General features: G+C 42.6%; 1 protein-coding gene and 1 long non-coding RNA gene across 2 annotated transcripts in view; one reads left to right on the plus strand and one right to left on the minus strand.

Moving 5' to 3' along the window:
• The window catches only part of STT3B (STT3 oligosaccharyltransferase complex catalytic subunit B), a 100,819-nt gene extending 99,843 nt beyond the window's left edge, over window positions 1-976 (minus strand). The window contains exon 1 of the mRNA XM_020993270.2: window positions 638-976. Coding sequence (XP_020848929.1) covers window positions 638-891 — 254 coding nt within the window. The 5' untranslated portion in view covers window positions 892-976. The remainder of the gene's footprint in view (window positions 1-637) is intronic.
• Window positions 977-22,150: 21,174 nt separating this feature from the next.
• On the plus strand, window positions 22,151-24,882 carry LOC110213154 (uncharacterized). Its single transcript, XR_002325910.2, has 3 exons — window positions 22,151-22,483; window positions 23,999-24,175; window positions 24,828-24,882. It is a non-coding gene; the product is annotated as an uncharacterized LOC110213154 (long non-coding RNA).
• The last annotated feature ends 460 nt before the right edge of the window (window positions 24,883-25,342 follow it).

The following is a 25,342-nucleotide window of genomic DNA, read 5'->3' on the forward strand; positions in this document are numbered from 1 at the left end:
GGACAGCCCGGCTGCGGGGGGGGGGGCCGTCCGAGCCGGTCCGGGCCCCCCGACTTCGGGAAGCGCCGGGGCGGGGGGGCGCACCGCTTCTCGGCCCGATGGGCACCGGGCCCAGAGCCGCCCCTCGCCCCGGGTCCGAGCCGCAGCCTCGGGGGCAGAGCAGGTGCGGACCGGCTCTAGGGAAGGGTCCCTGCCCGGCAGTGTCCGCGGGGCGTCCCGCTGCCCGTCCGCCCCCCACAACGCCGCTCTGGCTTCTGGGGGGGGACAGCTCGGCCCGTGCCCCCCCCCAGCGCTCCGCACCCCTCCGAGCCGGGGGGAGGAGGCTGGTTACTTTCAGGGTCGTCACTTTCCCCCTCCTCCCCTGCCAACAGAGGTCCCGGGCCAAGTGGGGACAGCACAGCCAGAGGCCCCCCTCGAGCTGCCACAGAAAGGGGCCAGCCCCCCGCCCCTGGACCCCCCGCCGCCGCCCCCGCGGGGGGGGACAAGCAAAGTTGGCGGCGGGGGAGGGGCGGGGGGCCGGGGCTCGCGGGGACTTCTCGGAGCCTCGGGGTCGTCCTCCTCTGCGGCAGGCCCGGGGGGGGTGGCGGCCGCCCCACGCGCGCCCTCGCCCCCGCCCCACGCGCGGCCGCCCGCTCACCAGGGGTCGAACTCGTGGATGATGCTCTCGAAGCGGATCACGGCGAAGAGGCGCGAGCTAAAGCCGGCCAGCCAGGCCAGGAAGAGGATGGTGAAGGAGAGCAGCGACTGCCAGCCGGCCGGCTGCGACAGCCCGCCCGCCAGCGGCGCGGGGCCCGGCCCCGGCCCGCCCGCCTTGGAGCCGGCCCGCCCGCCGCCGCCGCCGCCGCCCGCCGCCGCCTTGGGCTTGCTCTCCAGCGCCGAGGGCTCCGCCATGTTGTCGCCCGGCGGCGGGTCTCGCTCGCAGCCGCCGCCGCCGCCGGAGCCGCCGCCGCCTGATGTGTGGGGCGCTCGCTGGGCGGGGCCGCCCGGGAGGAAGGGGAAGGCCGGCAGCGAGGCCGAGGGGGCGGAGCTCCGGCGCGGGGGCGCGCGCGCGCGGCCCCGGGAGGCTCCGGGCTGCCGAGCCGGGCAGTGCTGGAGCCGGAGCGGGAGCGAGCACGGCCGCGCCGCCAGGGCCCGGACGAGGAAGTGGAGGCGCGCTCGGGCTGCAAGGACCACCCCCTCTCCCTTCACACGCACGCGCCAACCCCCTCCCGCCAGGGTGGGGGCGGAGCGCAGGCAGCCCAAGCCCCGCCCCACGTCGCGACAGGAACTCGCCCCTCGACCTGTTAGAGAGCGACAGGTCCGTCACGGGGCGGGCACTAGCCCGCCGCCGTAGCCAATGGGGAATGGGATCCCGCCAAGGAGGCGGGGGGCGGGGCTGCAGGTCGCTCCCGCCGCCTCAGTCGTCCTGGACTGCGCGGCTACACTCTCATTGTCACCGAAAAGACGCAGCTTCGCACGTGGGTCTGCCTGGGAAAGCGGAAGCGCTTTCGGCCACCGCTCTGTCTCTGCCCGAACCGGGAGCGAATGCTGGGGGACGCGGGGGCGCGGGAGCGCGGAGCCTCCGCAGTAGGAAGGCACGGGGGAAGGGCCCAACGCGCAAGGCGGCGTGACATTTAACCCACTTCGTGCAGCCCGCCTTCAGCACCACGCGATGGAGAGGGGAAGGGGAGCAAGGGGAAGGTGCGCAGGCGCGGAGCGCTCGCCGGTAGGGAGCGCGTGGGTCCTACTAACGGCAGGTTTTACTGCCCACGTGCCGAGGGGGCGGGGCGGCTCTCGGCGGCGCGCGCAGCCTGCCCTTTCCCCGTCCGCGAGCGCGCGTTGCTCCGGACGGTTGCCGAGCTCGGAGCAGCATCGTGGCCCCGGCACCCTTGCTCACCGCAGGATAGCGGAGGGGATTTACCCCCCCCTCCCCGGGGAGCCCAGGCCGTCTGTGACCCTGCACTGAACACTTCGCCCCTCCCAAAATCCTTAGGGCTCTGTTTTCCTTGTCTGTGAAAAGAATCAAAGGTCGCCCGTGGGCGCCCCGCTCATGCTAGCCATGGTCAGAGCCTCAGGAAGGCCCCTCCCAGCCGGCATTTATGTGGCTCTTAAGGTCTGCAGACGTGGGGTGCACGTTATTCATCCAGCGCACCCCTACCCATTTTACGGAGGGGAGAAACTGAGGCCCGGAGAGGGCAGTGACCCACCCAAGGTCATGTCTTTATAATCCCATCGAACACCGAGGGCAGGCTGACTTGTTGGAGCTTAATAATTGAATTGAGCCTCGGTGAGCCCTTCACACTGTGAGCTGTTGGCTGGCTTGGGGGACAAGGTTTTGGCTTTAAACCCCGACGGAGGCCCTTCAATTCGGTTTAGAGTTTAAGGGGCCTCGAAGATTTTCAGGTCTACCCCATTGGCCCAGAAGAGCAAAATCTGGTTTTCTTTCTTTAAATTAGCTGGGATTTTAAAATTGATTTTTCTCTTTGCTATTTTTTGTCTGCATCTTCTTAAAATGCATATCTATTTTTGCAACCTTTTGGGTGCCTGTTCTTCCTAGGCCTGTTTGCATGTTCTATACATCAGTGAGAATAGGCTCTGAAACACCCTGCTCCCGTGTGCTGGTACCGGGGAGAAGCAGAGGAAGGAAGCGAGAGAGGACCCCACTCCCTCCTTCCAGGCGTGGCTTACGTTTGTGCTCTCTGGTTTGAGTGTGGGACTAGGTGGTCACTTAGCTGTGAGCCGCAGTTTGTGCATCTGCAAAAAGATGGTGATAATTCCGGTACTACCTTCCACCCAAGACGGTGAGAAAGAAAGCTCTTCACAAATGTCAAGAACTACAGTATATAAATGTGAATTGTTACTGCTTTCTTTATACCTAAACTCAAATTAGGTCGTTAATGGTTTATATTGTGTTCTTATTATTCATGCCTGATAATAAACGTAGACCTTGCCAGCAAATTGCAAGGCCAAGGAACCTGAGATCTCTTCTGTAAGTTCTTCCACTATCTCTCCATAGTTTCTGGAATGCTATGTTCTCCTGGTCCTATGACTGCTGGCCTCTTTGCCCCACCCTCACCTCTATTGCAGGTTATTCCTAAGAATTGATCTTGGACCCTCTTATCTCATTCACTCCGCCCCCCCCCAACTATCGACACCTTGGGGGTGTTTCCCAAATCAATTTCTCCAGCCCTAACTCTTTGAAAGTTCCTTTCCACATTTCCAGCCATTGAATTCTGTCCCTCTGTCCCTGGTCGTCCCACAAGCACCTCTGTGTCAGTATGTCCAAAAAACGAACTTAACGTCTCCCACCAAACCTGCTCCTCTGTCTAATGTTTAAAAAATTTGTCAGTGCCACGGTCATGCTCCAGAACCAGGCCTCATCTTTAACTTTTTCCTCATCCTCACCCCTCAAAGACAATGGCCGATTCCTGCCCGTTCTCCCTTTTCTTATCCATCCGTCTGTCTATGAGTCTGTCCTTCCCTTCCACCCTTCCACTGCCCTAGCCCCAATCCAAAGCTTCATTACCACTTCAGGCAGGTGCCTCCCCTCCTAAAGAGCTCTTTCTCTACTCTCTGCCCTCCAATTCATGCTTCACACTGCTGCCAGACTGATCTTTGTAATAGGGCTGATCATATTACTCTCAGCTCAGAACCAGTGAGTCACTATTACCTATTAACTCAAGTTCACACTTATTAGCCAACTAGGTGAGAGCCTTCTTTACTTTTCTAGCCTTAAGCCTCCTCCATACTCTTTCCCACCTCCATGCTGTTTTGTGCATTATTCCCAAATCCTAGAATGCCTTTCTCTGTAACCTAACCTCCCCCCCCCAATGAAACCTATGCATCCTCTAAAACTTAATTGCGTAGATGAACCTCTGGGAAGCCTTATGGATTGCCCAGCCAGTAATGGTCTCCTCTCAGGCCTCCCATAGAGCTCTGCTTGTACCAGGTGTTGTTTCATTTGGTGGTTTTATGTGCATATGTCTGAGCCCTCATTAAACTAAACTCTGTGAAGGCAGGAATTATTTCTTATCTAAATTTTGTATTTCCCCCACCCCTGCTTAGCACCATTAGGTGCTGTAAACAGTAGGGGCTTAGTGAATGTTTGTTCAATTGACTGTCTTCTCTTCTGCTCAAACTTTTCTGCCATAAGCTTCCCAGGATTCAGTTATTTCCAAGAATAGTAGGTTATAATGGGCCACTTTCTGTACCTTGAGTACAGTACAAGCATTACCTCTCCCTTTTCCCAATGTTCTTAATTATTTCTGTGAAAATATGAAGTCAGTGAAACAGTGTTATAAATGATCTCTTCCTGAGCAGACAGAATTCAGTCTAGAAACCTTTAAATTTGGTGTTGACATCCATAATTACATCATTATTATTGTGATGCTTATGTTTCTCACTTGACAGTTGGAGCAAGGGGAGGTGGGGAGAGGGCTTGGTCTATGTATGGTCTTTCCATAATTTCTTACCTTGTCTCTGACTGGCTCCCCCACCTATGTTGCCCATAGATGTCCCTCGGTGCTATGTTCTGGGCCATCTTGTCCCTATATTTCCTTTTGATCAGTTTCTATGAGTTGTCACCTCCATACTACAACTCCCAAATCTCTTATCTTCCGCCCTAATTTCTTTCCTCAGTTCCAGTCCCACTTTGCAGTTGCCAGCTGCTTGGCATCTCTATCAGGTTATCTCCCCATCAACGCTTAACATATCCTAATAGAACTTTTCCCTCATCCCCCATATCTCTTCTATACTTTGATGTTTCTTTTGAGGGCACCACTATCCAGTCACCCAGGTTTGCAACCTCAAAGTCACCCTTCACTCCTTCCTTTCCTTTGTCCCCCAAATCCAATAATTTGCCAAATCTTGTCAATTTAACCACATCCATCCTCTCCCTAGTTCAGGCCCTCATCACCTCTCACTTGCAAAAACCTCACTAGTATCCCTTCATCTTGTTTCTTCCCTTTCCCAGCTGTCTTCCTCCACAGAGCTGCCAAATTAATATTCCTGAGACAGGTTTCACCATGTCACTTCGCCTATCAAAATGTTCAAGGGTTCTCCATTATTGTTGAGCTGTTTCAATCGTGTCCAACTCTGTGATCTCATTTGGGGTTTTCTTGGCAGAGATACTGGGTGGTTTGCCATTTCCTTCTCCAGCTCATTTTACAGATGTGGAACTGAGGCAAACAGGGTTAAATGATTTGCCCAGCGTCGCAGCTAGTAAGTGTCTCTAGGATAAATATCTCCCCTGGCATTTAAAACCCATAAATATCAGCTTGGCATTTAAAGCCTTCACAGCTTGACTCCCACTAACCTATCGAGATATTTTAGAATGTTTGCCATCAGCCAACCTTATTCCAACTTACCTGGCGTGGTAGCTCTTTCTCAGACTCATCATTCCATTCCTGTTCCCATACCTTTGCTTGGCCATCTTCCCCTTCTACAATGCATTGTTGCCATGCTTTTGTCTCTTTGAGTCCCTCACTTCCCAGCTCAGGTACCGTGTCCAAAGTAAAGTCCTTCCTCATTCCCCCTCCTTGCTCCCCAGTAATTGGTTTAGATTACCTAGTTGTCTGCATGTTGTATCTCGCAGTAGAATGCCAACTTCTTGAGTACAGAAACTGATTTTGCATCCCCAGTGCCTCTCACAATGCCTAGGAGTAGGTACTGAATGACTTTTCATTGAGGTGAATCCTGAGTTGGAGCTGCCCCTCTTTTCACACCCTCCACTGACTGTTCAGTCAGAAACCCACAGCAGCAGCAGCATATCTGACATTTGCATGACATTGTGGTATCATGGAAATATTCGGATTTGGAGTTAGGAAACCTGTATATGAATTATGACTTGTCCTTGTTGCCTCTAACTCCTGAGTAAGTCAATAAGCTTTCAGCCTCAGTTTGCTCATTTATAAAATAGAAGTAACAACATCTGCACTATTTACTTGACAGGTCAATTGTGAAGAAAGCATTTTTAAAACCTTGAAATACTATATTGTATGTTATTATCATCATTATAACACTTTAAGGTTACAAGGTAATTTGCATACATTATCACATTTGATCATGGTATCTCAAAGCTGTAAGGGGTCTCTGGAGATCTTCTTTCCAACCCTCTCATTTTTCAGAGGCAGAGGTCAGGGCCAGAGAGATCAAGTGGATTATTGCTCAAGTTGTTAGACTGTTGGGAATGTATTGGGAATAAAAGTACATTTCCTTTGAAAGTTAAAAAATAACCTGTAATTTACAGTATGAAATCAGGACATTAATTCTCAAGATATGTAATTCTGTTATTCTACATTATTTTAAGATAATTATTCTATATTGAAATTGTAGAAACTAACATGCCACAAACATCTAATATTTGTTTCTTTAACACATAATATTTTCCCATGATCCTATCTACGACAAACACATTTTTGGGGATACAAGGATATGTTCTGTATGCAAGCATCTTAGAATGAGAGCTTCTTTTCAAGGAATTTAAAACACCTCACTGTGGGTGGGTTTTTAGAGATGTGGGGAGGAAGTTTAAAGCTTTTGAGTAAAGGTTTGAGGCTTAATATACATGCAGGTATTTCTATTTATTTGGAATAAGTATTATTTCTGTATGCTATTTTATAAAATGAATTTCTGTATGATGAATCTTCTTTTCACCATTGATATTAAATCAGACATTTATTCCCTTAACAAAAATACCCTCACTAAGTTGAATTGAAAGCTCTTGGAGAAGGAGGTCTTATCTGTTGTTGTTTTTTCCCCTTACTCTGGGATCCGATCTCAATTTGGCCATCCCAAGACACACACTGCCTCCCCCAAACCGTCTCATGTCTTGAGGTTGTTGAGTTCTACCTCATAAGTGTCGAGACATTAGGAGATACCCTATTTTCCAGCACTAAGGCCCAGAAGGCAAGCTGTGCCTTGTGCTGGACATAACAAGCCTTTGTACTCACCCTCTGGCAAAATCACCTAATTATTGTACTGCTTTGACTGGAACCAGGTTGTCTCTGAGCTCAGACAAGTTCTGGTCATGAAGCCCTGCTTTGAATCAAACTTGTCACATTATTGCTGTTACCCCTTACTGTCAGGGCTACAGCTCGCTTCTCAACCATTGGTATAAGTGTTGGGATCTCCCCACACTGCCTCAGGTGCCCCCCATTAGGGGTAGTACATGTATCCTGGCTTGTGAGCTGTTTCACTCACTTTGAAATTAAACTTCTATTTAATTCCTGACTCTCTTGTTTCTAGCCTGCTCTGTAATGAGCCAGCCATCCACAAGTTAGAGGCCAGTTCTACACAGCTGACATTAATTGGTGTTAGAAGTGGGATTGGATATGGAACTGGGCCATTGGACTCTGGTAGCAGTGGAAACAGAGATGTATTTTTCCAGAGTCTCTGGAGATCCCAATCGTCTGGGGTCTCTCTGGTAACGATATCTTTTCTGCGCACTCTGTTTCCCTAACCAGATGTTCCTGCCTGCTCTGTTTGGCTCTATCCTCTACAGGTCAGAAGGCACTTACCTGCTCTGTTCAGGCTTCTTACCACCCATTTGCACGCTAAAAGTTTTGTTAGCTCTGTGCCTCTGTTAAACCAATAGACACATACCCACCTATAGACTGTAACTGCATGCTTTATTCTGTTTATATCTGTCTTGTTGTTTTGTCTGTAGATTCTTTTACCTTGAAAGATTTAAAGTACAGACAGCCAGAAAAACTTCTAAGGGCTGAAGCCAGAGAGTTTAGAACACTGGGAAAGGTTAATGAATTTTCATACTTTTAAAAAAATTAATTTATTTTGATTCAGCAACAATCACTTCCATAAGCTTTTGAGTTTTAAATTCTTCTCCACCTCCCTCTCCAAGATAGTACGCAATCTGATATAGGTTATACATATACATTCCTATTAAACGTATTTTCATATTAGTTATGTTGTAAGGAAGAATTAGAACCAATAGAAGGAACCACAAAAAAGAGGAAACAAAACAAAACAGAAGAAACAAAAAGCAAATAGTATGCTTCAATCTGCATTCAAACTACATAGTTCTTTCTTTGCATGTGGATAGCATTTTCCTTCATGAGACTTTTGGAGATGTCTTAGATCCTTGCATTTCTGAGAAGGGCTAAGTCTATCAAAGTTCGTCATTGCACAACGTAGCTGTTACTATGTACAACTTTTTCCTGGTTCTGCTCAGCATCAGACCATACAAGTCTTTCCAGGTTTTTCTGAAGTCAGCCTGTTCATCATTTCTTATAGCACAGTAGTATTCCATTACATTCATATACCACAACTTGCTCAGCCATTCCCCAATTGATGGGCATCCTCTCAATTTCCAATTCTTTGCCACCACAAAAAGAGCTGCTATAAGTCTTTTTGCACATGTGGGTTCTTTTCCCATTTGTAGGATCTCTTTAGGATACAGCCCTAGAAGTGCTATTGCTGGGTCAAAGGGTATGCACATTTTTATAGCCCTTTGGGCATAGTTCCCAATTGCTCTCCAGAATGGTTGGATCTGTGCACAACTCCACCAACAATGCATTAGGGTTCCAATTTTCCCACATCTTCTCCAGCATTTATCATTTTCCTGTTTTGTCATGTTGGCCAGTCTGATAGGTGTGATGTGGTACCTCAGAGTCGTTTTGATTTGCATTTCTCTAATCAATAATGATTTAGAGCATTTTTTCATAAGACTATAGATGGCTTTAATTTCTTCATCTGAGAACTGCATTGAACTTTCATACTTGAAGCAGTTGTCTCAGTAAACAGGACTAATTCTCACTTTAGGCTTTTTGCAGGAGATTGGATTATAAGAGAAACAAGCCTGCAAGACGTCTTTTTTTTTTTCTGCTTTGGATGTGTTGGAATTACAGAAATAAAATCAGATAATCAAAGTTTATAGAACTGATAAAAACATGGGAACATCTAGGTGGTACAGTAGATTGAGCACCGGCCCTGGATTCAGGAGGACCTGAGTTCAAATCTGGCCTCAGAAACATAACACTCGCTAGCTGTGTGACCTTGGGTAAGTCATTTAATCCCATTGCCTAGCCCCCTCACCCCAAAAAAAAACCCCAACAGATTTTGGAGGTTTGAAGATTAATCATTTTAAGATTGTAGGGAAGAACTCCTGGGATTTGGGATAATTCCAGGAAGTCCCTTCTGAAATGTCAAGTTTTGGGGGTACCACTCTGTATAAGTGTTTTAAGGAAAAATAACAATTAAATCATAAAAGTTTTAAAAGTAAATGGCAAAATTAATAGCTTCATTGCTCTATGGCGGTGAAGAAAGGCAGCTAGTTGGGAAGTAATCCCAGAGTGAAGAAAGAAAAAAAAATAGGTAAAGGGTTTGCACATTATAGCAATCTCTTGTTAACCCTTCCTTGAATGATTGTTTAAGCCAGAGCTCCCCTGTGACTCCCCCAGTTCAGAGACTCTCTCCCTCTCCCTGTTAAGCCCTCTCATCTCAGATCAGATTCCCAAATACAGGTATTAAAAAAAAAATGCTGGCCACTGGCCACACATCCCTACTCCTGGGGAGGCTGAGTCTGATGGACTTCTGTAATTTGGGAGTCCTGAACTGCATTGGGCTAACCCACTCTGGTATCCCCATTGTCCCCACTGACCAACACCAACATGGTAAGCCTCCTGGAGGGGAAGGAAGCATTGATTAACCTAACTGGGGAGAACCTGGCCCAGGTTGAAAATAAAATTGGTCAAAGCTCCTATGTAGATCAGAATGGGAGTTGGCATCTGTAGTCTGCTCTTTCAGCTTGGGTGAATTGGGAAAGCTGGGAAAAGAAAGGAGAGAAGAGAAAGAGGGGAAGGGAAAGGAAGGAAAAGAAAGAAAAGGAAAAGGAGAAAAGAAGAGATAAGGAAGGAAGGGAGAAGGGAAAGAAGGAGAGAGAAGGGAAAGTAGAAGGGAAGGGAAGGAAAGGGAAAGGGGAAGGGAAAAAAAGGAACAGAAGACGAGAAGGGGAAAAGAAACAGGAAAATAACGCACATGCTAAGTAACTTTTTTTTTTTTACAAATAATGTAAAATTCCATAGTAGAGACAAGGTTAAAAAGGAATATTAACTTCCAAGCATAAATTAACTATCCTGATCACTACTTAATTTACAATCCATAAATTTAGTTATATAAGCATTTATTTTCCTTTATGTCTGAAATACAAGTTCTTAACCTTTTTTGGTGTCATGAATACCTGCAACCAATTAATAAAATCAATGAACATATTAAACACACAAAAAAAATTAAAAAAATAAATAAATTTTTAAATGCTGGAAAAATGCAGAGAAACTTGAATTGCGTTCCAGTAGCTGAAAACTGTATAATCTTAGGCAAATTATCTTATCTCTGTTTGCCCCAGTTTCCTAATCTGTGTAAAGAGAAAAATAATAATGGTACCCACCTCCCCTGGGGCTGTTGTGAGATCAAAATGACATAATGATTGTAAAGTGCTTAACACACTGACTGTCATATGCTAAGAACTACATTATTATTATTCTTTAATTGAATAAAATTATTCCATACCTGATAACTCTAAAGTGTTTTTAAAATGCCAAGGGTAATAAGATCAATGATTTTTATATGTGATAATTTTAAAATGCAATTGATGTCATCCGAAGTTCTGTTTCGTGTTTTAAATACATTGTTTTTTGTGTTATTATTTTATTTTTAAATTCTCATGTATTGTGAAATTTGAGAGATCATTGTAACAGAAATGCTGTCAGACAAAACTTTTTAATCTGGTTGTTGTTACACATGAATTGGCTTTTAAAAGGATATGATAAAATTAGATATTTGAAAATTGTGAAATACTTAATGAAGTATGAAACAGATGATGATAATAAGTTTACTATAATAGCAAATTTTCATTTGAAAATTATTGACTACTATGTGGTTTAAAGATGTAGCTTCAACATATTAATGATGAGTCAGTGATCAGGTATTTGTTGTGTGTCTGAAGCCCCAGAATATGAGTAGTTTTAATTTATAAGTAAAGGATAAATGAAATGTTAACTGTTAGGGAAACATCAGGAAAGCTATTCAAGCCCTAAGTTGTGGTTAGTGAAATTTCGTTATTTAAGGTAAAAAAAATTCCTGGGACTGTAATTTACTATTGTTTTGAGCTTTGATTACAAAGATAGTTGTTTGAATTGTCATGAATCCAGTAGTTGAAAATGGCATGTACTGCAGTCTGGGAACTGCTAAAGGTGGATGTCTGTGCCTAAGAAAAGTTTTGGGGAGACTGGGGCATGGCCTAGGTAGGATCCTCCTGACTCTATTTCCCCATTGTGCTGTTTCCTTTCTGAAAAGGAAAATTCCCAACTAGTTAATCCTTAGCCTTGCTTTTGATACTCTGTGACTTTGTGATTGGCTGTCTGATATGAATCATGCCTGGAATCAAACAGAGATAAAGGAGTTTTTCCTCCTGTTATGATATATGACATTGTCATAACTATGTCCCTCTTTTTCCTTTTATAGCAAATTTCTATAATCAAGAAGTTTTATAAGTACTATACTAAATCTATGAAATGATAGATTGATAGTAGAACATCTCTGAGTTACTATAATAGGATGCAAGTATGAACATCTTACAATTTTAACCTATATTTGTGGTTAAACTATAATATAGGGATGCTGTCCTCCTAAGAGGAAAATGATTAGACAAAGTAATAAGATAAAGATGCAATATAAAAAGTTTTCTAAATAAATGTAGTAGTAAATTTTGAAAAAGCAACAGGATTAGACTGTTTTCTCTAAGCTATATACATATGCATATGATTGGCTTACAAATTTATCATGGAAATTTGAGCTTTGAGTATGTTTTAGTAATAAGTTCTCAAAATTGGATTAAGGATTTAGTAATTAAAGCTTAAGGAGTTACACATACATTGTATTGATAATGGTAAAGTGAAATTATTTTTCCATTTTAAAAGTATCTGTCTGATAATCTTAAAGGGCAGAAGAGTTCATTTTGCTGTTGGACCCTCACAAATTTTTAAAAGATTCTTATATCAGGTACAGGATTTAGGTAAGGATAGAAACAACAAATGGTATTGAAATTCTCTGAAGTTTCAAAATTGGAGAACCAAATTTAAATGATATTACTAGAAAAATTATCTAGGAACCTCTAGATTTGGAGCCAGAGGAGCAGAGCCCCTTTTAGAACTGTCCTGAGTATTAGTATATTGTCCAAGAAAAGATATCTAGGGACAAGATAACTGTGTGAGACATCTGGGACTCAAAATATGCTGATTAGGTGGATATTGAGAATGGCTTGCTAGATACAAGGAGACTTGATGTTAATTAACATTGGTGATGACTGTTGTATTGCTTTGGTCTTTTGTTTTAAGATGTTTTTTATGTTTAAGATTTCTTGGATACCTTGATGACATGTAAATTTCCCTTCTCAGAACTCGTCCATCGTGAGACATTTAAGTAGTTTGATCTGTACCTGACTTAACCTAATTACACAATTATGGGAATTGTGAGAAAAACTTAATTTCATTGTTTGAACCTAGCCCGGTGTGGCTGGGAAACTAGATCATCTCTATGTGTTTAGAGACTCTTAACTAAGGACCTGTTTTGCTGATCAGAAACTCAGATTCAAAGATTGATGCAAGGAGTTTTTCCCAAGGGCCCCTACCAGGTCCTTCTGACCACACCCACAGCTGCCAAACTTGTGAGTGTGGACTCCTGGATCATCTGAAGAAAGTCCCTGTTCTTGAGTGAATGGCAGAACCCTCTGGGGACCTCAAGGACCCAGAAGCAGCCAACATCCAGATGAGACAGCTGTTCCAAGATTCCAGATGAGGGTTGAATATACTGTCCTAGGTTTTTTTTTTCCTCTTCCCTTTTGTTATGTGTGTCCACCTACTAATGCCCTGATTCAAGTATATGTTGGCATTTTCTCCTCCTATATCCTTGCCACCCTCCCACCCCGCCTTTTCTACTTGCAAGCAAACAATGATACGTGGGACACATTTCCTCAATAGGTCCCATCAAGGAACTGACCTCCTGGGATAAAAATGCTCATCCTGGCCCAGTTGGCCCCTCGCAGCGTCTTGCCTCTGCTTTATTGGCCAGAAGGGTAGGGGTTCTTTCAGACCCCCTCCCTTTGGCCAAAAGGGGGAAATGTTAAGATATTAGGAGACACCCTGTTTTCCAGAAATTAGGCCCAGCAGGCAAGCTGTGCCCTGAGCTTGGCATAACAACAATCCTCTGTACTTGCCCTCTGGCAAAATCATTGTTTTTACCAGCATCAGGTGTTCTCTGAGCTCAGAACTCGGATCATGAAGCCCTGCTATGAATCAGACCTGTCTCACTGTTGCTGTTGCCCCCCATTGTCAGGGCTACAGCTCACTGCACAACCATTGGTGTAAGTACTGAGCTCTCCCCACACTGCCTTGGGTCCCCCCACTAGAGGTGGGGCTCTGGCACATGTGTCCTTGCTTGTGAGCTGTTTCCCTCACTTTGAAATTAAATTTCTGTTTGATTCCTGACTCTCCTGTCTCTGGCTTGCTGTTCGGCTCCAGCCACCCACAGCTTAGAGGCTGGGCTGGTTCCATCTGGTTGACATAGGATTCTAGGACTTTGTTCCTCCCCATGATAGAGCTGGAATCAGCATGAATATATGCTTGTTCACTCTTTTAATTGAGTCCACAGGCCCCTCTTTTAAAACTTCATTTATGTGATCCTTTATTCCTGAAAAGATCTACCAAATAAAATACTTCAAGGGATACTTGTGTGCTTTCACTTTCTAACCACATTAGCAGACCGTTGACTCATCCCATCTGTCTGAAGATCTGATTGTTATTTGTTTTCTTTACTTCACAAAATTCAAGCATTATTGGCACTTTTGAGGGTGGAACTTGTAAACATAAATGGTGGAATAAGGACCGGACATGTAGATTTCATTGTAAGGCACTCCCAAGTGAGGGAACTCGGAGGGGTTAATACCAACACCTTCCTTCCGTGGTAATCTCCAGTCTATCTCGTGTTTATACATAGTTATATGTATATGTCTAAATATGTATAGCATATTATCTCCCCCATTAGACTGTGAGCTTCTTGAAAGTGGAACTGTCTTTTGCCTTTCTTTTTATCGCAAGCACTTAGCATGGTGTCTGGCACACAGTCAGTGCTTAATAAATGTTTATTGACTTGATGGATATGACTTGCCAGGGTCAAAAGACCAGTGTGCATCAGAGGCAGAATCGTGGTTCTGCTGGTTTAAGGCCAGCTCTTTAGCCACTATGCCAAGCTGTCTCTCTCTCTCTTTTTTTAAATTAAATTAAATTTAATTTAATTAAAAAAATTTTTTTTCCATATGCTTTTGAGTTGAAAATTTTTTCTCCCTTTTTCTCCCCCCCCTCCCCAAGACGGCGCATAATCTGACATAGGCTTTACATTTACATACCCATTAAACATATTTTCACATTAGTGAAGTTGTAAGTAAAAATTAAAACCAATAGGAGGAACCATCAGAAAGATGAAACAAAATTCAACTTAAGGTAAAATTAAGTGAGAGCGATTCGACTTCCAAAGTTCTTTCTTTGGATGTGGACAGCATTTTTCCATCCCGAGGCCTCTGGAGATGTCTTAGATCCTTGTAATGCTGAGAAGGGTTCAGTTTAACATTCTTAGTCATTGCATAATGTGGCTGCTATTGTATACAAAGTCCTCTGGGTTCTGCTCACTTCACTCAGCATCAGACCATATAAGTCTTCCCAAGTTTTTCTGAAGTCAGCCTGTTCATCATTTCTTATAGAAAAATAGTATTCTATTACATTCATATACCACAACTTGCTCAGCCATTCCCCAATTGATGGGCATCCTCTCAATTTCCAATTCTTTGCCACCACAAAAAGAGCTGCTATGAATATTTTTGTACATGTGGGTCCTTTTCCCATTTGTTTGATCTCTTTGGGATATAGCCCTAGAAGTGGTATTGCTGGATCAAAGGCTATGCACATTTTTGTAGCCCTTTGGGCATAGTTCCAAATTGTTCTCCAAAATGGTTGGATCATTTCACAACTCCACCAACAATGTATTAGCGTTCCAATTTTCCCACATCCTCTCCAACATTTATCGTTTTCCTGTTTTGTCATGTTGGCCAATCTGATAGGTGTGATGTGGTACCTCAGAGTTGTTTTGATTTGCATTTCTCTAATCAATAATGATTTAGAGCATTTTTTCATATGACTATAGATGGCTTTAATTTCTTCATCTGAGAACTTCCTGTTCATATCCTTTGACCATTTATCAATTGGGGAATGGCTTGTGTTCTTATAAATTTGTCTTAATTCTCTATATATTTTAGAAATGAGGCCTTTAGCAGAAAGACTGGTTGTAAAAATTCTTTCCCAATTTTCTACCTTCCTTCTAATCTTAGTTGCATTGGCTTTGTTTGTGCAAAAACTTTTCAATTTAATGTAATCAAAATTATCCATTTTGCTTTTCATAATGTTCTCTATCTCCTGTTTGGTCATGAATTCTTCTGTTCTCCATAGATCTGATAGGTAAACTATTCTTTGTTCTCCCAGTTTACTTATGGTATCAGCCTTTATATCTAAGTCGTGAACCCCTTTTGACTTTATTTTGGTATGTGGTGTGAGATTTGGGTGTATGCCTAGTTTCTGCCATACTCTTTTCCAGTTTTCCCAGCAGTTTTTTTCAAAGAGTGGGTTCTTATCCCAGAAGCTGAGGTCTTTGGGTTTATCAAATAATAGATTACTATAGTCATTGACTACTGTGTCTTGCATATTTAACCTATTCCACTGATCCACCTCCCTATTTCTTAGCCAGTACCAAGCAGTTTTGATGATTGCTGCTTTATAATACAATTTAAGATCTGGAATTGCTAGGCCACCTTCCCCTGCATTTCTTTTCATTAGTTCCTTTGATATTCTGGACTTTTAGTTTTTCCAAATGAATCTTATTATTTTTTCTAATTCTAAACAATATTTTGTTGGTAGTTTGATTGGTATGGCACTGAATAAGTAAATTAGCTTAGGTCGAATTCTAATTTTTATTATATTAGCTCGGCCTACCCATGAGCAACTGATGTTTTTCCAGTTATTTAGATCTGATTTTATTTGTGTGAAAAGTGTTTTGTAATTGTGTTCATAGAGTTCCTGGGTTTGTTTCGGGAGGTAGACTCCTAAATATTTTATAATGTCTACAGTAAGTTTAAATGGGATTTCTCTTTCTATCTCTTGCTGTTGGGCTTTGTTGGTAATATATAGAAATGCTGATGATTTATGTGGGTTTATTTAATAGCCTCAAGCTGTCTCTTTTGGAATGTGACAAAGAAGTATTGTTGAGTGAGTGGGACTTCCCTACCCTTCGCTGTTCATGTTCAGGCCTGATTATTCTTGCTCCTTTCCAGCCCATGGCCTGGAGCAAAAACAAACTCTCCTACCATGCCATAGTTCTGATGTGTCTGTTTTGGGGGAGATGTTTTCCCTCCCATCCCTCTGAAATGTCTCCTCTTGTGGAGAAGTGATTTCTCCACCGATGTGGATGTACATTTTATATCCCTCTGAGCTCTGAAAACCAGCCTGTCCCAGCCCACAATAGAATTGAGCCCCACGCCCCCATACTGTTAGGCCTGGTTTAACTTAGAGTATTTGAATGAATAGAATTTATGTTTTGATTTGCTAGTTGTCTTTAAATTAAGCCACATTTATTGAAGTGAAGGAGAATAACTCAGGTGTGTTGTTTGTTTGTTTTTTTCCAATCTTTTGTTGTTAAATGTGACATATTGTCTATAGCCCATTCAAGATCAGGTTGTTGGAAAATGCCGTGAGAATGAATGAACTGGCATTAGGTTGGGTTCTTTCTTTTTGTTCAGATGCATTAACTAAAGTAGGTAGAAAAAAAAATTAAAGGTAAAATGGACTTGTTCGAAAAGAATTCCCACTATTTAGACTTTTAAAAAAAATTTCCAGTGCTCCTATAGTGTTGTGTATTTGTAGTCTAAATGTCTGTCTCTTGTTGGAAGCCTTGAAGGAAGAGACATAGAAATCAGCTTCTTCACCAGATTCAATAATATGAAGATTCAGGGACTGTTAATACTGTTTCAAGCCATCATTGTATCATATCCATAAGAGAATTCCTTAGATTATTTTATTACATGAATTATGTGAATGATGCAGTGAAGACCAGAGCAGAAGTTTTGAAAAGTGGTGTGATTTTGGACATCAGGAAACATGGAAGCGTTTAAAATGGAAACTTTTTTTTAATGTCTCTTGTTTGCAAAGAAAATGGATTGAGATTCATAGTTGGAGCTTTTATTTTTTGGTGAATATAATGTTTTATTATCTGCAGTTGTTGGCACCTGAAATGCCTAACTTTAAAATTGGAGAGATGAATCCCATTTAATAACTGTCCAGAACAAACTCATTGTCACAGGAATTAGAAAGTGATTTTGTTTATTAAACTAGTCACAGTACGAAGAATGGAGAACCCATTAGCTGTCTATGAAATACAAAACCACACTAAATACTACACAGCCAATCAATGCAAAACATAAAGTTGAGATGGGGGGTATCTTGCTTTGCCACCAACATTAATTGGTATGTTCAGACCCCCTGCATACATGCTTAAGTTTTGACCATTTAATTACATTGTCATAATTATCTTTTGTATTAGTATATAATAACTTTATTATAATCATTTTTTTTAAAAATCAAGAACGTTGTTAAGAGTAGCTTTTATTCTGTGGCCTCAGCTTAGAGAGGAAAAGAAGGTAAATGCTGGGTAATGAATGTTACTGAAAAGCAGTTCAGATTTGGGGGCTCCAGTTAGGTATCACAAGATGTCACCTCATCATCTCATTGGGCTTCTTTAAAAATGAAGGATGGAGGGCAGCTAGGTGGCACAGTAGATAAAGCACTGGCCCTGAAGTCAGCCTCGAGGACCTGAGTTCAAATCTGACCTCAGACCAAACAATTGACACTTACTAGCTGTGTGACCCTGGGCAAGTCACTTAACCCCAATTGCTGGGGGGGGGGGCGGAGAGGAGAAAATGAAGGATGAACAGCAGCAACTTTGGGGTAGGAACTAGACTTAGAATTTCATTGGTAGAAAACGCTTCCAGGTAAGGAAACTCCCTCTACTTAGGCCATCCTTTCTATAGTGGGATGGTTTTAGAGTGTCCTAGAACACTGAGAGACTGAGACTTGCCTGGTGTCCAGAGGCAGGGCCTTCCTGGCCCCTAGGCTAGCTGTCTTGATCTCCCACGCAGGCTCTTGGGTTTCACTTAATATCATGCAAATCTGCTTGTGAACTTGATTCTCAAAGGAACAAATGTACCAAGAAAGATTAACCTCCCCTCCATTAATGTTGTTTATTTTCAGAAATAAAGTTTCCTTTATTGTACAAATGAAAATGTGATTTACTGATAACCTTCCTAAAATGTCAAATTATAGTATGTGAATGAAATCGACTATTAGCATAAGAAATGACAAATATGAAGAATTCATAGAAACGTAGGAAGACTTATGTGAACTGATGCAGAGTGAAATAAGGAGGTTCAGGAAAAATATACACACAATGACTATAGTGATGTAAATGAAAGGAGAAATAAATTGAAGCCAAACATTGTGTAATTATAATAATTGTTGGCTCCAGAAAAGAGGTAAGAAAATATCCAACCCTACTGTCACTGGAGATGGCTATTACAAGGTAGGACTGGAGGGAGGAAGTCAATCTGGAAATAACTGCAATGTCAAAAATATCCAACAAATTTTTTAAAAAAGAAAGGCTGTAGAGTCATCTTCTCACACAATGCAAATCTACATGTAAAATTTATCCAGTATCCGAAGGAGTGAAGGAAAATCATTTTACTGGTGTTGAATCTTTCACATCAATTCTTTCAATTTGCCTTTCAGAGCAAAGTTCTTGATACCTCTCATTAACTCAGAACAATTTAAACGTACCGGGACTTAAGGATCAACCAATTTAGACCATTTGTTCCCATATGTACTTTTTAACTATAGGCAGTGTTCCATTTGGGTAACATAAAAACAATACCTGAATTTATATGCAGTGGAAACAATTTGAAATGAATATGGGATAATGTAATCACATCCCCAGGAATATGCCATGCAAAGAGCCAACATGAATGTAAGTACAAGGTGTGATTTTTGAAAGTAACACAATTTACTCCACCAGTCACATGAGAAAATCAGCTTCACAATCTCACCTTATATATCATGTATACAACTGGCTACATTTGATGTGTTCATGAATTATTAAATTTAAACCATAGTACAAATCTTTTCACTTAATCCTATATTCATTGCAGAAGAAAGAAGGATTTCTCTATCCATGATTATCTAGGTCGCCATTATGGTATTCCAAAGGAGCCTCTGCCTCCTCCTCTTTATTCTCTCCTAGACAAAATCTTTAGGGGACACCATTTTTCCGTGGTCCCTCACAGGACTGATGAATAGTGTTAGCCATAGCTGTCCACCTCTAGGAACCCAAGGTTGAAAATAAGGGAGTCCAGCATTCCACCCCATGGTGGAATTCTCCTGAGACCTGTTGAACTGCATCGTGGGCCATCTCCAGTTGTCCTGATCCATATCTGGCAGCTGGAACCAGATGGTTCCAGAGGAGAAAGCAAGGCTGGTGACTTTGCACAGCCCTCCCTCACTTAAATCCAATTCATTTGCATGTCATGGCATCACCTCCCTGATGTGATGGTCCTCTTCTACAACAAAGGACAAACAGCATGGCATTCTCCTACCTTTCAGCTCCTACCAAATGCACATAGACCTCTTGTGAATTCAGATAGTTACTGCTACTACCTGGTACATCTGAGATCCAACCAAAATGATAGGATTTTAATCCTAATGGTTGATTTTGTCAACCTTATCACTTTTCTTTAAATTCAGTTTGAGATTTTTGTGTTAGATAAAAGTCAAGTGACCAAGAGGACATGCCTTAGACCTTACAGTGTGTCTTATCCCAAAACTGCTCTTAGCTGACCTTGTCCTAAAATCATAACAACATAGAAGAGCTCAAAAGGGACAAAAGATATCCCACAATGCCCTCTAGCATATATAAAACCTTTCCTTTACTGCGCACCACAACTTGGATAATAGTCTTTGGTTAGAAAAGTAACACTGGAGGTGAAGGATGATACCATCATCCTTTTACTTGTGGGATGCACAGATCTGCCTGTAGGTCTTTTCTTGATCTTCGTCTTTCTTGACACTATTGACCACCCTCTCTTCTGAGATACCTTGTGGGCTACTCTGAACTCTCCTACTTGTCGGACCCCTCCTCAGGCACCTTTGCTAGGTTGTCATCCACATATAATCTCTCCCCTCCCTGCAAACATACCTCTGTTCTGAGTCTTCTTTCTTTGCATACTCTCTCTTGGTGACCTTCTTAGCTCCCATGAGTCCCATTATCTCTATGTAGATGATTCCCAAACTTACATATTCAGTCCTAGTCTTCCTGAGTCCCACATCACCAACTACCTATTGGACATTTTAAACTTAGATTTCTGGTAGGCATGGAAACATAACTTTTTTTTTTGCCCCAATCCCATCCTTTTCCTTCCCTGTTTCTGTTGAGGTTACCACTGGTCCTAGTTATACAGGTTCAAAACTTCAGAGGCATCTTTGATTTTTCACTACATGTCCAATCTGTTGGCAATCATGTCCTTTTTATCTCTTCCAAGTCTGTCACATCCATCTCCTTCTCTCCACTCACATGGCCACCGCTCCCATTCAGGCCCTCATGCCCTTTTGCCTAGATGACCACAGCAGGTTCCTAATTAATCTCCTTGCGTCAAGTCTCTGCCCTTTCCGATCCATCCTTTGCAGAGTTAGCTGCCAAAGTGATTTCCCTAAAGTGCAAATCTGACCCTGGCACTTCATTGCTTAATCAATTCCAATGGCTCTCAATTACCTCTAGGTTCCAACCACAGACACCTCTTTTGGGCATTTAGAGCCTTTCACAACCTGGCTCCAACCTCCTTTTCTAGTCTTATTATACATTACTCTCCTTCATGCTCTTTATGACCCAGGCAAATGGACCTTCTTACTGTTCTTCAGACACAGCCCTCCATCTTTGCCTCTGTGCATATGTACAAGTGTCCTCCCTAGCCGCAATGTGTACCCTGCTAACCTTTGCCTTAGAATCCCAGGTTTTCTTCAAAGCACCATCTGAGTCACCTTTGTGAAACTTCTCCTGTTCCCTTAGCTGCTAGTGCTTTCTTCCCTAAAATTACCTTTTCCAAAATGTATATTTATTTATATTTCTATATGTTGCCTTCCCTGATATGTGAGCTTCTTGATATCAGGGGTTACTTTATTTTTGTCTCTGTATTTCCGGTGCCTGGTATAGTACCTGGTCCATAATAGGTAATTAATAAATGCATGTTGACTAATTGATTGGTATGTCAGGTAAATTATTGCTTCTGTCACCTTGTGGCTTGGTGAGCCCTTCAGAAGTAGGACTGAAAATCAAAACCAGGGAGTTTTAGCACTCATGGGTCTGCCGGAGGCAGGGATGCCTTCACAAGTAATCAACATAACGACTCTCCACCTTTCCAAGAGCATCCAGAACTTTACACAACACAGGCTGCCCTGTCTGGGAACGAAACCATATGCCAGTACCATAGTTTCTACCACAGATTAACTCTTTTAAAAAAAGACACGATCCAAGAAAACAGGAAGTAGAAAGAACATTGGACTGGGAGTCGAGACCCAGATTCTAACCTTGTTGATGTAGCTTCGAAACCTACATGTGAACCTTTCCAAGGTGTAGTTTCTTCTGTAACTATACCATGTCACTAGTAATTCAGTAGGACCAAATCCTGTTGAATAAGGAGGAAGCTGGCAAGGTTTGCTGGCCAGGCTCCTCCAACAACTGCTTCAGAGCATACTCTACCATCTTTTCCAGCCAGACCATTTACTTGAATGTAGAAAGGTAAAATGAAGACGGCTTGGATGAGGTTCTCTTCCGTATATAAACTCCCTAAACTTAACTGAGCTAAAAGCAGATACGTAATTAGAAATGGCCAGCCGTCCAGTGACATGTTAATGTGGATTATTTTTGTTACTGACAGCAACAATAGTGAGAAGTGGTGACGCTGAGCTGTGATTATTGCAGCAGAGGTTAAGGGAGGGGAGGAGAAAGTAGCTGCGGCTGTTTTGAGAAGTCAGCCGTATCAGCTCTTTGGGTTGGACTTGCATAATCAACGCAGAACCATGACCTTCGGGGGATATTCCCCCTAGGAAAACCGACGCCTTTGCTGGGGTATGGTGAGTCACGCGGCAGGTGCTTGTGACTTCTGAAGGGTTTTCAACGTTGAAATAAATTTTGGAGCACAAGACAGAGCTTCTAACTATGCTTTCTGGGAGAGGATTCCTGCACGTAATGCATGTTGTATGATTAAGATAATGAAGTAACCGCCTCTTGGAGTAATTTCTTAATTTCCCAGGACAGATGAGATGCAAAGAAGAAGTAAAGACAGGAGTCAAAGGTAGTCTTCAGGTTTTAATCCTGAGTTACTAGGAAAATGATAGCACCATTGATGGGGAATATGATTTCACTAGTACAGGGAACTCCGCGAGGAGCAAACTACCTCTACTGATGCAGATCACTACCTGCTTTCCAATTTTCTTTATAGTCTGAGAGAGTGGCTTAGAGCACTGAAAGGTTAAGTGACTTATCCAAGGTCACACAACTTGCATATTCCAGAGATCTCCAACTGAGGTCTCCCTGACTGTGAGGCAGTGTATTGATAGAAATCTGAAAATTCAGGAAGGGAAAGGCAGTGGGTTGTCTTTAGAAGGAAAATTTTTTTTCTTAGCCAGAAACTAATTAGAGAGAATACTGCCCTGTTTCTTCAAGCTCCCTCTCACCCCCAGACTTGAAAGATGATCAGCATGTCTTTTTCTCAGTACATTCTACACTAAGCTATGTCTTTAAAAAATCTATTTCCTTCTAAGCCAAGAATGTGGAATTTACTCAGGTCATTTAGAGCCTCCCTTCTTGAATTTCATGGCAATTAAGGGGCTTGTCAGTTTTTTGTTCTCTGCTAAAAATCCACATGCTAGATTTCTCAGATCTTCTTGGTCAGAGGCTATGATTTCATGTTGAGCAACTATCTTTTGATATTCTCTTGCTATTCCACAAAAAATTTTTAATGTTAAAATAGTTGAAATATGCACACAATCCCTTCTTCTTCAGTTATGTCTTTTATAAACATTGAAAGCATGTTTAGGAATTGGCAGCTTAATGGATTGTTTTCCTGTGACCTGAGAATCCTGCAATAATAACCTCAATTTAAAAGGTTCCAAACAATTGGTCAGCAGTACTGCTTTTTTAAAAAGCAAATTTGCTAATAGTCTCAATTTACTTATTAACCTATTTCCTTGGCGTTTTTCTTTTTTCTATATCTTTCCTTCTAAGTAGAGGGTGCAAATTGAAAAGCTGGATGGATGCTGTTTTCTTTGGTTTTGCTTTCCCTGTTACAAATTGAAGATGTGATTTTCATCTGAACTCCTCCTCCTCCTCTTCTTCTTTTTTTCTTTCTCTCCCTCTTCCCCTCCTTTCCTCCTCCTTTTTCTTCTTCACCTCCTCCTCCTCCTCCTTATTCTTCTCATCACATATTTAAGGTGGTGTCAAGTCTAGTAGGGACCCTTCCAGATTTTTTTTTTTTTGGCAGTTGGGGTTAAGTGACTTGCCCAGAGTCACACAGCTAATGAGTGTTATGTGTCCGAGGCCAGATTTAAACTCAGGTCCTCCTGACTTCAGGGCTGGTGCTCTATCCACTGTGCCACCTAGCTGCCCCTCACCCTTCCAGATTTTCAAGAGAGAATAATGGGACTTCCAGAAACCATAGACTGGAGAGTTTAACACTGATCCCTGACAAAATTCCAGAATAAGTTATTAAGTTATTTGTGAGCACTCAGAAAGGGACAGGATGATTGCTAGAGGCCATCATGGACTCATTGAGAATGGTGCCAGATTAACCTCATTTCCTTTTTAACAGGTTCATTAAATCAGCAGAATGCTAGACACAGTATATCTGGATTTCAGCAAGACGCTTGATAACATCTCCAACAAATCACTGTGGGCAAGATGGAGGGATATGAGCTGTGTGATGGAGCAATGAACTGAACCCCCACAGCCCAAGTGTGATGAGGAAACCCTTAGGAAAGTCTCTCAGGTTGTTCTAAGGGGCTCTGACCTTTGTCTTCTTGGCAGAATAGGGAAAACCCAATCACTTTATGTATCGACACGCATTCATTAAGCCGGGTACTAAGCTAAAAACTGAGGCTACAACGATAAAAATGAAGCATTCTCTTCCTCACAAAGACAGGAAGAAGCAGGATAATTATACAAGACAGTAGCTGTGGGCTTCAGCTTTTGTGACAGTTGCAATAAACAATATTTAAGCGGCATTGGAGCAACTCATGTAGCTGATTATGAGCCTTTGCTCTTAAAACTAGCCCTTGTGTTACACACACACACACACACACACACACACACACACACACATATATGTATATACACATATGTAGATAGATATGGATGTGTATATATATAAATGATATATACAGACATATACACAAATATACATGTTTATGCATACCTAAGTATACATATATCAATTGTGTATATATACACATATGTATGTATCTATATATCATTAGTGTCCTATCATCATCATCATCACTGTCACTTTTGCAAATAGAGTAGTTTCTTAAGAGTGAGACAAAGACTTGAGTAGGACTTTGATGCAACAAAGTTGATTCAGGTGCCAGCTTGCCTGAACTCAACCATCTTACTCTTCTCTTTCCCCCCTGGCATTTCTTTAGGAAGGAACTGGAAGCAGCCTCAGCAGATATGACTAAAATAAACAAATTGAGACCATATTTAATCGCATACAGTAATTGCTTGCTACCATGCTGGTACAGACGAAGCAGAGATGCCAGAGCACTCAAGCTATGAGCCTCAACAATGAAATGCCTGTACCCTACAGACATCAGGGTGGTGATACAAGAAGAAACAGATGGCAAGCATCCTGTTGTCCAGCATCTCTGCCTTCTTCCCTTGATCTTCTCTGGTGGTCACTGTATAGCTTCCCCTTCTTACTCTGATCCTGCCAACTGTCTATCTATCAATCATTGCAAACACATCTACCATATGCCTTGGTACAGTTGAATGGGCACTGGGATGTTTAGCCTGGAAAAGAAAAGATGAGAGGAGGGGGAGGACATGATAGCTATTTTCAAGTATTTGAGAAACTGTCCTTTGGAAGAGAATTAGACATGTTCTGTTTGGTTCCAAAGGGCAGAAGCAGGAGGAAGGGTGAAAACTGCAAAGAAGTAGA

The sequence above is a fragment of the Phascolarctos cinereus genome, unplaced genomic scaffold (genome assembly GCF_003287225.1).
Source record: "Phascolarctos cinereus isolate Bilbo 61053 unplaced genomic scaffold, phaCin_HiC Scaffold_1;HRSCAF=81, whole genome shotgun sequence".
Classification (NCBI taxonomy): domain Eukaryota; kingdom Metazoa; phylum Chordata; class Mammalia; order Diprotodontia; family Phascolarctidae; genus Phascolarctos; species Phascolarctos cinereus.